This window comes from Trichoderma reesei (genome assembly GCF_000167675.1).
Source record: "Trichoderma reesei QM6a unplaced genomic scaffold TRIREscaffold_6, whole genome shotgun sequence".
Lineage (NCBI taxonomy): Eukaryota > Fungi > Ascomycota > Sordariomycetes > Hypocreales > Hypocreaceae > Trichoderma > Trichoderma reesei.
Genome location: NW_006711153.1, coordinates 374155 through 387785, shown reverse-complemented (window position 1 = coordinate 387785; position 13631 = coordinate 374155). Strand labels below are relative to the sequence as shown.

Genomic DNA, 13631 nt, shown 5'->3' with positions numbered 1-13631 from the left:
TGAAGCGAAACAGAGCTACCGACCGCAAACAAGAAGTTAAAAGAAGAAAAAACAACAAAAAAAGATAAAAGAGAACATCAAGTGAGAGACACAGGATGAAGAGGGGAAAAGGCGAAAACCAAACCAGACATACTCGACACTCTTTCACCACTTATTGCCACTACCATTGTTGCCATATAGGCATCAGGTCTCTATCATGATGACGTTGCATCAAGCTATTCTCCTTAATTTCATCCCCTCGATCAGCCAATCTGCGCTACACTACGAACGGTTTTCCTTAGATTGTCTTTTGCGTCTCGGTTACATTATCCTGTTTGTTTGACGGGCATGGAGCGTCTCGGGGCAACAACGCGTGCTTTCTTGCTCTTTTTCCCCCCCTCTATACAATTTGTTGCCTTGAAATAATAATGATAATACCCCCCTTTATCGCAGCCAAATCAAAAGCGTGGGCGCCTATCTATCTACCTTGCTGTTGGACTTGAGATGACGTTCACCTCAGTCTGCACATACGATCCCTCAACATTTGTTTCCCTTTTCATATCCTTTTCTTTTGTGTGTTACTACATTGTGCCCATCCCAAGGGAGGAGTTGGGAGGTAATCTACGCGTACCGAGCTGGGTTAATGGTTCTGTCATTTGTCGTTCTCTCGAAGCAAGCCTAGCATGGCTGGTTTCTTGTTTTATTTGTCTCTGGAATGCTCGAAATCATATGCGGGCAGATGAAAATGGGAGGATCCCGGATTTGCTTGTTTGTTTTTGTGTTTTTGTTCCTCGCAGTTTAATCGGCATTGTACACTTTTGGGGTATGATGGGAAAAAAGGACTCTGCAAGAGGACAGGTATGTAGCTTCGTGCTGGGGAATAGACGGGCAATTTAAGTTGATGATACACCTTTTGGCTGATGTGCTTGTTCCTCTGCTTGACTTGTCATGTTCTTTGCGTCATTCACTTGCAGTTGTTGTTGTTGTTGCTTTCCCAGAACCAGGAGGCTCAACTCTGTCGTTCTTCTCTGCCCCCGCTCTTTGATTCTACGCCACTGACATGCTCTACACCAGCAAGCATCGTTCGGCGAGTTTTCTTTCAAGTGACTTTTGCAGGCGATGGACAAGTCAAGTGTTGAACGTGAGTAGTAGCTTGCAAGGAAACAGTGTCACGGTGCGTGGCTAATGATCGTTCAGTCCTCGATGTTCTTTGTGCGGACGAACATAGGTTTCCCTGATCCACGAAAGAGACACAACACAGAGCGATTCCATGCCCGTTCAGCCTCGCTTCAAACGGTGCCGAAACTGTACACTGTCGAAACGAAAGAAAGAATTCGAGATGATATACATATTCGAAAATGGCCACTCTGAGAGGAGCTGCTGCCGGACAGCCATTGTTCGAGTCGAATCTCCAGATGATTGTTCCTGGGATCTCTGTGTCTACACACGATCACAGCGTTCAGATTCCGACCAGAGGATAGCAAGCAATGGTATTCCTGTTCGAAATGCTGATGAGTGAATGGAAGTTGAACAAGATGGCGCTTCGCAATAAGAGGGCATTGCAAACCAAGCAATGGCGAGTGACATTTAATCAGTCCATTTCCTCTCTTCAACGAGTTTGCAAATTCAACCATCATCACTCTACATCACACACACATACAAACAGACCTCAGCAGACCACAGTCTGCTCCCTCAATCATCCACTTAGCCGATACGCTGACATTCACATCACAGATTTCAACCTCGCCGCTGCTCGCAGTTCACAATGGGCCACGGACACTCTTCCTCCAGAAAGGACTCCCGTAAGGATTCGAGAAAGGACTCTCGTCGGGAGCCCAGGCGGGACTCAAAGAAGGACTCGAGGAAAGACCCGAAGAAGGAATCGTCGAGGAGGGATCACAAAAAGGACTCCAAGGGTACGTCTTCTCGACATGAAACCTCCCATCGCTCCGATCGCCATCGCCATCATCGCCATTCCCACTCCCATGCTCATTCCCACTCTCACTCCCGCTCCCACAACACCCACCGCAACACCATCCACATGGGCAACACACATGACGACTCACAGGAGTACGCTCACCAGCGGATGGACTTTGTCCTCCAGCTGTTCCAGGACCACTCCTTCGTGCCCCAGATCCACCCCATGTGGGAGAGGATGGGCGAGGACGCAAGGAACGCGGCCCTCAAGGTCCGGGACAGAGGCTCGGCCGTCACTGCGCCGGAGAGGGATGAATTCGTCCGCATGCTGTACACCGCGACCCCCGAAAACCCCGAGAACATGAACTACGGCTACAACGCCGAGGAGGACCGGCTCTATAGCCGGGAGGCCTCGCCCGTCGTCAACGCCCTCGGCATCATGAACAACGAGGCCCCCAGCGAGCAAGAAGCCGTGCGCCGCCACTCGACATTCGAGCCATCGTCTAGTGTTTACTCTTCGGAGGCCGCATCCGCTCCGCGAAGCCGTGGTCGATCCCTTTCTCCTCTCATTCCACCGGCTGCTGCGGGTCCCCCTCCTATCCCTGCCCCTGAGCGTGCTGCTCCTGTCCCGCGGGAGGCTTCGACGGATGGACACGACAGGCGCTCCTCACATCATGACAGTCGATCGCGATCACATGCTGGCCCGTCGTCTGAGGGTGAGCGGCGCCATCGCCACCACTCGCACTCAAACTCCCATGCTCGCGAGTCTTCGCGCGAGAGGGCCAGGAGGCGTCCTCGCAAGCCGTCGTCGTCGTCTCGCAGGAAGTGAGCACATTGGATTTCCTCTGCATGGGACAGGACCAGCTATCCCAAAGTCCCCCTTCCCCTTTGTTTTGATTGTCTTGTTTTCTTCTTCTATTGCGGTTTGGTTTGCGAGTTGCTATATGGGTTTATTTGTACTACTATCGGACAGATGCGTTGACGTTTGGGAAACCGCCATGGAGGACACCACACACAGAAAATCAACACACACCACACAAATGGGGGGCAAGTTGGTGGAGGGTCGGTACTTGGGCATTTGTTTAATTTAAATTGTACCTGAAATAATTTTGCGTTGGCTTGATTACTTGTAAGGTTTTGAAACAGATTGTTTTGTTTTCTAGAGATGGATATGAATTGAATTTTAGTTGACGCAGTCCTCCTGATGTCATCAACACCAGAGGAAGGTGCAACCGCGTATCGCAACGTGACCATGATGATTACATCCTTGGCGAGCCTTTAGGCAGATCTTGCGCCCCGCACACCTTCTTTCATCTCACTTTCTTACCTCGTGAGGTTTTCTTACAAGTTTGTGTTGAATCAATCTGCCTTTATTCAATCGCTGTCGACCTTCCTCTGACTACCTTATAGTGAAGTCTATTTGCTTGCCCCTTTGGCCGCCCTTTTTCCAGCTCCTCGCGATTCGAGATACCCATGAAAACCCAATGCGCCGTTAGCATCCTATAAGTCTACTTATCTTCCCGTCAATTCCTCCGGGCAATTCGACCGCCTCGATTCTTGATATATATTATTCGAGCTTTTGCAATCCGCCACATCAGTACTCCGTCCGTTGGGTATCACCCCCTTCGACTATCATCAACTCCCCAGCACTAAGCCAATCTTTCGCAATCCACCAGCCCAAACTCCTGCAAAAAAGAAAACCTCCCATAAACGCCGCTGTTCACCATTAGCTAATAGAGTGTCTCAAGTGCTACCGTCGTCAAAATTCGAAGAGCGATCCCTATCCTCGTTACCTCGATCATATGCCGGCTTGTCTCCTTAAGCGCCCGAAACAACGTGAATCTCATACCCGATCAGAACCTCGGTGTTGGTTCCTTCCCATCCGCGATTGCCAGCTGCGCTGAGCATGAATCTGCTTGTCGGGTCGATGTACAGACTCGAGATGACACCCGCTCTGGGGGGTCCCGGGATGATGAGAAACGGCACGGTTGAGTGCTTGAAAGCGCGAGATTCTCGCAAATCATAGAGTCTGAGGATGTCGTGTGACGCACTGGACCAAGAGGTGTTTCGTCAGCCTTTGGACAAGGTAGGAAGAACCACACACGATCCTCGCCATCGTTGCTTTCTCCGAATATTCTCCCCGTCTCCTCTCCCTCGACCTTTTGCCATTCTCCGATGGACACCAACAACATTCAAAGGTAAGAAGAAAAATCAGACTCACCAGACCAAGTGTCGCCCGTTGACCATGGGCTTGATCGCACTCACTGCTCCGCTGCCTGCCGGAAACCGAAGCACCCTTTCTGGCTGCCATCCCCTCTTGGCTTTGGCAATATCAAACTCCTCCACTGTTCCGTTGCGTCTGCCGGCATAGATCTTGTTGCCGTCTGGACTCCAACAGGCGCTCATGCACCAAGGCGGTACGCCTACCCTGTTCGAGATCCTGGCTACTGCGCTAGGGACCCGCCTGTCCCAGACGCGAATCGTGCCGTCAATGGCTGATGACAGAAAGGTTGTCTGCGATACCTGCGTGGGATCGTATTGTGTTGGTGGTGGCTGCGAGCTGACAATCATGGGAGATCGCGGCCTCTTGACGCCTAGGCGCTCAGATGACGCCTCAGCCGAGGGCTCGCCATCCAGCGATTGGGTTTGCTGTTGGGCTGCCTGGCTTGAATTGTCGACCTTGACTGCCTCATTATCCGTCGCCAGTTCTGTCTGTTCCGTGACTCCGGACAGAGTCGAGACTTGGGTGTCTCCAAGGTCAGGAGCTGGAGCCAAAGCTGAATCTGGAGCCGCCTCTGGCGCTGGGGCTGGCATGCCTGATTCTGGACCCGGCACTTCGCCTGCGTTGCCTATCGGCAGATCCACGTCCATTGCATCGTCTGCAGATTCCGACTGCTTGAGCTGCTTGTCCGCTTCCATGCGGCCCATGGTCTCCATTGCCTTGTCTGCTGAGTGGTCCATCCCCGCTTCGTCCCCCCCCGCCATATTCATGCCACCGCCAAACTCATCGTCATCATGACCAAACGGCTGCTCTCCTGTCGTCTCACCAAAGAGACTCCCGGCATCATCGCTCCCTCCAAACAGACTTTCGTGGGCCGGAGAAGCTGCAGCCGCAGCGTCGGTCTCACCCCTCGTGGCGACATTAATGGATCTGTCGAGTCCATTAGGGCTTTTGACAGTCGCGCTCCCCGTGAAGCTGGCGCCGGCCATGGGTGCTCCGTTGTTGGTGGATATCGTGCTGGATGGCAGAGGCTCGTCAGCATCGGCTGGAACGGGAGCACCGCTTGCCGGTCGCAGCTCGATGGACGAGATTTGACCTCCGCTGCCGTCGAAGCTCCGCTTGATGTCCCCCGTGTCGAGGTCCCAGTCAAAGATGTTTTTGTCCCAGGCGCCGCTGAGCACGCTTCTCTCATTGGGGGCCAGAGTGAGCACGCTGACGGCGTTGGTGTGTTTCTGGAGAGAGCAGATCCGCTTGCCCTCATCGTGTCGAACGCTCTGCAGGTTGATTGCGCCAGACTCGAGGCCAGAGAGCAGCCAGAGAGCCTCTGAATGGACGGCCAGCGAGTAGACGGAGGAGAGCACGTGCTCCTGGTCGCTGCGCCCTGGGACTGCTGGTTCCTCGTTGGGCCAGTACGACATGAGGATGCCGGCCTTTGTGACGGAATCGACAAAGGGGTGTCTCTGGGCGACGGTCAGGGGCAGCTTGCCATTGATGGTGCCCGGACCGTCGTACTTGCGGATGTAGCCGTCGGCGCCACCGGTGATCCAGTACCGCAGATCGGGCGTGATGGCCATGGCGTTGATGCTCGTCGACATGGGCGCCGCCATCGTCGGGACGATGTCGTACAGGCGCGCCGTGTAGACCTCGGGCCGGATCTTGGGCCGCCACGTCCTGTAGAGGGACGGGAGCTGGTCCAGCTGCAGCGCGTCGGATTGCGTGCTGGGCGACTCGGGCTGCTTGCCGCGGACTCTGTCGTCGCCGTCTGCGCTCGGATCGTCCGTCGCCTGGCCCTCGTCGGCCGCCACGACGTCGGTGGTGTTCTCGCCATCAACGTCGCCATTGTCGCCTCCTCGGTCTGCTGCCTGCTCATTGTCATTGTCGTTGTCGTTGTCGTTATCACCATCGCCTTCATCCTCCCTCTCGCCGTCTTCTTCCCTGTCACCTTCAGCTTCAACCTCACCCTCAACCTCACCCTCAACCTCACCCTCAACCTCACCCTCAACCTCACCCTCGCCTTCGCCCTCGCCCTCGCCCTCTACCTCGCCCTCGCCTTCGTCGACATCCTCCATCACTTCGTCGGGCTCATTGTCGCGGTCCGACGTGGGCGAGCTGGCTCGTGACTGGTCTTCCTCGTCCATTTCCGCTGTCGCAACGGCGCTGATGAGCCCGCGAGATGGCTTTCCCAAAGCAAGATGATATGGCCCTCGGACGACTGCGACAGCGTGTAGACTTGACGGAGATGCGCCACGGCAGGAAGACGCGAGCAATTGGCGCTCGCCGTTTGAGGTTTGTTGGGGACGGTCTTCATTGTCCCGGCGCGTGGGAAGAAGAAGCCAGAGCTACGTAATTGCTTAGTAAGGCGAAGCAGCAGTCGCGCTGCAGCCTTCCAGTTGCATTGAACCTCGGACCCGTGCGGCAGCCTCGTCTCAGACGTCGCCAGCCTTGCCTTGGGCGCAATCAGATTCGGTAGAAGGCATTATCTTTCCCAGATGCAAACTGAAGATTCCAAAAGAGATTGATCTGCCAGCAGAGATGAGTTTGCCGGAAGGGAAGAGTCAAGTCATAATAAACCACAATTAGAGCTATCTACCTATCTACAATTACGATTACCTGCAGACTTTCAAAAATATTCCCTCGAATCCTCATGAGCAAATTGACACAATTCTCCCCTTCTCAAATCAGATTCCCCTTCCTCCCGCGACTCCTCATGAGCGTCTCGAACCAATCCCCCCCCACGACTCCTCATGAGCTCGAACCAAATCACTTCCCTCCCACGACTCTTCATCAGCGACTCAAATCATAACCCCTTCCTCGCGCGACCTCTCATGAGCGTCTCAAATCAAATCCCTTTCCCCCCCGCGACTCCTCATGGTCAAATCAACAAAATACCCCCATCTCAAATGAAATTCCCTTCTTCCCGCCACTCCTCATCAGCGTCTCAAACAAATCCTCCCCACGACTCATCATGCGCGTCCAAAATCGAATCCCCTTCCTCCCGCGACTCTTCATGAGCAAATTGACACAATTCTCCCCTTCTCAAATCAAAATTCCCGTTCCTCCCACGGCTCCTCATGAGCGTCTCAAATCAAATCCCCTTCCCGCCGCGACTCCTCTGCCCGCCGAGCTTGAGCCCTTGCCTGCTCCATGAGCCTCTCTTCTTGTTGAAGAAAGTTGCGATAGCCAAAGGCCAATATCTCGTCGCTGGTCGCATCTGCCATCTGCCCACGCAGCGCCGCCCGAGCGATTTGGCCATCCTCGTCTGAAGCACCTGGACGCAGCCTGGGACGAGCTGTGGCAGGCTCCACGGTAGCTGCCAACGGGAGGACATGGGCAGGCTGCACGCATCCGCGCGGGCATCTGCATAGCTCGCTGCATTTCTTCCCGCACAAGTGGCCGCAAGGGAGAACTCTGGGGCAAGGCTTCATACAATGGCGATGAACATAGTCGTTGGTGTGACATTGCTTGCTGCACCTGTGGCCCTTGGGGCATCTTTCATTGCACGGCTTCAGGCAGCCGCCGCAAAGGAGGTTGTCCCACTCGATGACCGTCCTGACAGACGTAATGTTGCCGTGGGTACGACATGTGAGTGGTATATAGTCTCCAGTCTGCGTTCCGAAGGCATTGAAGACCTTTTGCCAAGTTTCGTAGCTCTTCTGGCTGCTGCCGAGAATGTGTCGTGCGTTTCCAAACACATACAGTCCCCGCCTTGCTCTGCTCATGGCAACGACGGCACGATTCTCATCTTCCACAAACCCCACAGTTGCGCGGCTGTTGGCACCCATCGGATCCGAGGGGCTTCGCACCATGGAGAGTATAATAATGTCATTCTCCTCACCCTGGAATCCATCGACCGTTCGGACGGACCACTCCTGATACAGGAACCTGAGCATATCATCGTGATGGATCTGCCGCTTGATAACCTCGACCTGGGCGCTGTAGTATGTCAAAACAGTTATCTGGCAGGGCTTGACGTCCTGCATCATCAGATGATGAATGAAGCCAACAATCATCTGTGCTTCCTTGAAGTTGGTATATGACATCTTCTTCCCCCAAGTCTCAGGCCACTGGTGCTGAAACCACCATAGGTTCGATCCCATTCCAGGCACTGGCGGGCGGTTTCTGATATCCTTGACTGTCCAGTGATCTCGTAGCATTGGATAAAACGTCTGAACGACCTCGCGGATCCGCGGGATCATGCGGCGCTGCACCTGGAGTGTCTTGTAGGGCAGCCCCAGTTTCACAAGCCTCTCGAACATGGACACCTTGAGGTTGTATGGTGCTGCACCAAGGAATGGGATGTCAACTTGCGGAGCCAGTTGCTGATGGTCTCCCACCAAGGCCAGCTGTTCGAGAGAGGGGAACATTGCAGCAGCGATGCCGGCCTCGCGTGCCTCAGCTGCCTCTTCGATAAGCATGACACGCGGCAACAAGGCGGCCAGCATGCCGCGGTACTTGGACAAGCCCGTGGTGGTGCAGCCAATGATGTCAATCCCTTCATTGTTAATAATGTGGATCGTATTGGCCAGCTGATGGACCTTGAGCGTCTCACAAGCTTCTTTGAGCACCTGCAGCTGCTCTCGGATCGCCTTGATGGTGTAGTCTCTCAGCCGCGTCTTGAGGTAGTAGTAGACCAGGGGCCTTGCCTTTGCGTGAATCCAGTTGAGGTCTGGAGTGCTCTTGACCAAGGCCCTGGCCTCCTGCCACCATCCACCAGTCCTCCGACAGCCAGGAGGCGCAGGGGCAACGGTGTGATGGGGATCCAATGGAAGGTATAGACCGCGAAGCTGGAAGGCAGCATCATCTGGGGCCTTGCCTCGTATAGCCTGGCCCTCTTCTTCCAGGTCATCATCCGGGGTGTTGTCAAATCGTCCTATAATGGGCTTCCTAGACGTGCCTGGCAGCATGGCGCGAATGCCCTCTTCAGGGTCCTGGTTGGAGAAGCTGTAGAGCCAGCCAATAATCAAGCTGATCTTCTTCGGGTCCGTACGTTCGTCCCTGGCAATCTGTGCAGCTGCTGGGCTGCCATTCACAAGAGATTGATATTGCTCGGGAGAGATGATGTTGGCTTCAAGAAGCTCCTGGGCGCCGACTAGGTCTCGGGTATATGTCTCAACCAGTTCTTCGATAGTGCCGCATATCTGCTTCCATGCTGACAGTCCTCGATAGTCCTGCCTTCGGTACCTGGACTTGGATCGGATATTGAATAAAGAGTGATGAGAGACAGAGTCTGAGCGGGACTGGCCGCCGAGGCGAAGGATCTTGCCAATGTTGTGATCGAGGCACAAACTCAAGATCTGATCCAGCGCGTGATTTGTCTGTGCCGCGATGATGATGGGCGCTCGACGCGATTTCGGGCCTTCTGCATTCTGAGTCTCAATGAAGCCGCGAATGGCCACCAAGGAGGTAAATGTCTTGCCGGTTCCTGGGGGTCCTTGTACAATAGAGAGTGCTTGCGTGGACATGATGTCAAATGCTTCTCTCTGTGACTGGTCGAAACCTTCAGCAGCTTGGGGAACGACGATAGTATCGCCAGCTGGATTGGTGGCGCTTGCCATCCGGCCTTCATCGTCATCAACGCAGATGGTCGAGCTGGCACTAGCAGCAGCTGAGAGTCTGCCGCTGGCTTTGGGGTCCAGAATGAAGCGGTCAAGAGGAGTCCTAGAGAGAATGTCAACTTTAGGAATACAGCACTTGGTCTCAAAGGGTATGATACTTACTGGTACATGGCAGCGTGCTGCAGGCCGAGCATGGTATGGCGGACGTTCTCGAAGTAGCCAACCTTGGCCTCGAGCATCACGAACTCCTCAACGGGGTCAATGAGTATCTCACTGGTATTGGCGAAGAAGAGCTCAACGCGCGGCATGTCAAAAGGGTTGTCGCCCTCTTCGACGACGGGCATTGCCCTACCATTGAAGGAGCGGGTGGCGACAGTCGCGACGATGCACTTTGACCGGAAATAGTCCCATCTCGGCGATAGCACCACCAATGTGCCCGGAGTAAGCCGATCCGACTCCCTCCAGTCGACGGGCGTACGAACCCTCTCTATTGCGAATCTGATGCGGCTACAAGCCCCTTGCTTGCTGAGGAGTAGACCGGTGACCCGAACCTGAATAGGGAGACAGAGAGAGAGGGGGGGAGAGAGTCAGCTTAGGTACTTTTTGCAAGGCCGGTAATGGAAGGAAAATTCAGCCGGATTGATGATGTCAGGCGAAATGAAATCGGGGAAAAGCAAGAAAACACAAACCTGAGTATAGATATACCCCTTGCTCCTCTCGCCCTCCATCATCCTCCGGTCCTCTCGAAACTCGGCAACGGCCTCCCTCAGCGGCTCTGTCGCCTCGTAGCGACACAGCTCGTAGTGAACCCTCAGATACTCTACCTTAGAGTCCGGAAATGTATCGAGGCGGTTGCTGGGGAGCAGAGGAGTGCTTTTGGTCATCAGAGCTGAGGAAAGGACCATCTCAGGAGTCGATCGCCAGGCCTCGCGATAGTCGTCACTAAACTGCTGGTCAAGCTGACCGTTGCGAACATGCATTGACAGCTTGGCCAAGGTATCCAGGCGAAAGAAATCCTAAAGTGAACAGTTAGACCAAATAAAACTGTACACATAGATGGAGAGAAAGAATAAAGGTGGAACTTACAGCAGCTGGCGCTGGCACGTAGCTGAGTCGCTTGTGGACTGGCTTTTGAGGACCCCCATCCTCCGGGCTAGTAGGAGGAGAAGGATCGGGCTCTGAGCGGTAACCATCCGCAGGTGCTGCATAGAGGGGCTCCTTTCCCTTGCCTTTGTACAGTGAAGACTGAGGAACGGAAGTATCATCCTGAGGAGCCTCCGAATCCAAGTGGGTAGTCTCTTCGCCTCTGTTGAAGGGAACAAGTGGGGTGTAAACCTGCCAGGCTTGGCCAGAAGGCTGAGCATCAAGGAGACTCAGGAGCTGAAGCTCAGCAAGCCCAGCAGGAGCAGGGCTAGCAACGCGCTGGCCATCACCTGGAGTGTTCAAGTTGATGAGGTCCTGCTCGCCCTGCATAGGCTGGCGGCTGCTCTGTCCTTGGTCTGCCCAGTTTCCGACGTGCTGAAAAGCCCAGTCAGTCAATGTCGACAGGAAGCGTAGCAGGTGAACCATGGCAAGATACTTACAGAGACTGAACCAGGCTCAGGATGCCCATGCACGTGGTGGTCGTTACGGCTCAACCAACCTTGGACGAAGGAAGAGAGATTGGTTTCCGCCGACATGGCTGGCTCTCGCCTCTTCAGCTGAAGGAGACAATATCAGGAAAGGCACGACTAGAGAGGCAAGAAGGAGGGAGACTCACAAGTTTTGAGAGATTGGGCATCGTGAAGGCAATGCGACCAAAGGGGCCATAGAGGGAATAGTGGATGATAACGATATGCAGTGAATGAAAGAGGTGATGGCGAGAGGTGATGAATGAAGGCGGTAGGCGACGATAACACGCGAATGCGATGGACCGAGATGACAGAATGAAAATACAGATTCACCAGCCGTGATCAGAGGCAGGGACGTGAGCGCTCCCGTAAGGAATGATATAAAAAGATCCCAGGACAGGCTGGTGAGAAAGGACTGTGGAAAGGGACGAGGGAAGAGAAGAAGAGAAACGAAGAGAAGAGAAGAGGGGAGGGAGGAGAGAAGTCGGTGCAGAGGGAGAAGGAAATAACCAAGAGGTCGCGTGGTGTGGTTGAAGTGAGGGAAGGAGGCACCTGTCGGAAGGCGGTCTGCAGACGTGCACCTGAGGCATCAGCCCTTCTGGCGCCGGACAGGTGCACGACCTCTGCTCCTTCCTCTGAGATTCACTGAATCAATGACGTATTGAGTAGCATGTTCTCTGTGTCTCCTCCCTTTTCGACACAAGTCCTGCAGAACAGAGTGATTTGGAGAGAAAATGCTGGCCCCTGGAGGGGGAAGTGAGATCCCCCATATGCAGTGATATGGAGAATGTTCTGTAGGTCCCAGCCAGGGATTGTTCGAGATTGTTGTTCTTAGAGGGAGACAGTCGGCAGTTTCTGCAATGCTGTTACAGTGAACCTTGAGGGCACCCAAAAGGTCCGTCAACAGATTGCTCGTTGCCAAGTGCCATGTGCTTTGGGTCTGTGACAGTGCTTGCCAGCTGGTGCTTCTCTCTCCGTCTAATATGCATATCTCTCAGGCCTTGTTACTTTCTATTCTTCTGATTTCAATTCCTGACCTATAACCTCGGTATGACCTCGGATTTCAGCTTCTCATCTCGTCCCGTCTCGCGTCAGGCCTAATGTCCCCTCCTCAATCTCTCGATATCACAGACTCGCCAGCTCCTTTTTCTGTCTTAGACACCTCTAGGAAACTACAAGATTCGCGGCTGTATGTAATCACCCAAGGTCTCTAAAACCAATAAATTCTAAATTTCACTCTGTTTCTGGAATCCACCCTCTGTGCCATACCAGGGGGGGCGAGCAGCGATAGACTCTCTTCGAAGATACCACTCGACCGACGACCAACGACCGACGACCGATGACGATCAAGGGCATTAGGATAATTGAAGAGAACAACCGCAAAGCAGAGGAGCGAACGAGGTCGTGAAGAAAAAGAACGATGTTGAAGGGCCACTGCAAATACCACTTGAAATCTTGCCCAAATGACTCTATCAACATGTCTGCTGCTTTGACGAACCAAGGGCGAATAACGAAGATGTGAGACTGCCTTACTTCCTCCGGCGTTGTGCGCTTGATACCAACAAAGCCCCAGCAGCGATATTCAGAGAGATCCAAATGATTTCGGCCAGATCCTCATGAAGAATCTCAAGCGGCATCTCTGTCCTCGTCAAGTGCTTCTTGGGCTCTACAAAGAAGTTGCTCTGCAATGCTTTGATCGTCTACAGAAAGGGGAGAAGTGGCATCCAAAACCCTCAGGGGCTTCGACCCAGCAGTACAACACTTCACTCATGATGAGAAAGATCTGCGTTTAAGCAAGTTTCATCTACCGTTGCCTCCCAATGAAGGCCGGTTTCCGGATGAAGCAATAAAGCCTCCAGTCTAACGCCCATAGGCAATCTACAACACAGGAAAGCGAACCAAAAAGAATAGCCGTGGAGACAGGCATCCCATGGGTGGCATGGAGGAAAAAAAGAAAATTGAGTGCGTAATCTGGGAATCGAACCCAGGGCTCCCCGACGTTGCGGATGGCAACGGAGAATTTTACCACTAAACCAATTACGCTCGATATGTTATTTTGCCTCTGAATCCCATACTAGAAGCCTTCCACATGAGAACGATTTCCATTATCGCCTGAAACCAGTGCAGGTTTGCATGATGAGACCTATGTTCTGACGTGAGCGATCGTTGCGTAGAGTTTTACCAATGAATGCTAGGTTCATCAAGTCTCTGGTTACTGGAGGTGGTTGTAATACTACTAAAGACACAAGCAAGACGAGAACAGCCTCGCATTCTTCCATCTGAAGTTGCTTCTACTATGTCTCCCTATTCCCAACAATGCCTGGAAGATGTCCTTGAATAAAGGCCATT

At 53.5% G+C, this 13631-nt stretch overlaps 3 protein-coding genes across 3 annotated transcripts; 1 reads left to right on the top strand and 2 right to left on the bottom strand.

The window, feature by feature from the left end:
• Positions 1–1744: 1744 nt before the first annotated feature.
• On the top strand, positions 1745–2725 carry TRIREDRAFT_105904 (uncharacterized protein; the record flags this gene model as incomplete). The annotated part of the gene is made up of 1 exon (XM_006964205.1): positions 1745–2725. One exon carries the CDS (start codon positions 1745–1747, stop codon positions 2723–2725), a length of 981 nt encoding a protein of 326 aa, XP_006964267.1.
• A 989-nt stretch (positions 2726–3714) lies between these two features.
• TRIREDRAFT_59609 (uncharacterized protein) lies at positions 3715–6255 on the bottom strand (the record flags this gene model as incomplete). The annotated part of the gene is made up of 4 exons (XM_006964052.1): positions 3715–3946; positions 4118–4553; positions 4725–6072; positions 6178–6255. 4 exons carry the CDS (start codon positions 6253–6255, stop codon positions 3715–3717), a joined length of 2094 nt encoding a protein of 697 aa, XP_006964114.1.
• A 1134-nt stretch (positions 6256–7389) lies between these two features.
• Positions 7390–10142, bottom strand: TRIREDRAFT_35202 (uncharacterized protein; the record flags this gene model as incomplete). The annotated part of the gene is made up of 2 exons (XM_006963981.1): positions 7390–9712; positions 9835–10142. Coding segments are annotated over 2 exons (2631 nt in total), but the record flags the coding sequence as incomplete, so codon positions are not given.
• Between the last annotated feature and the right edge of the window lie 3489 nt (positions 10143–13631).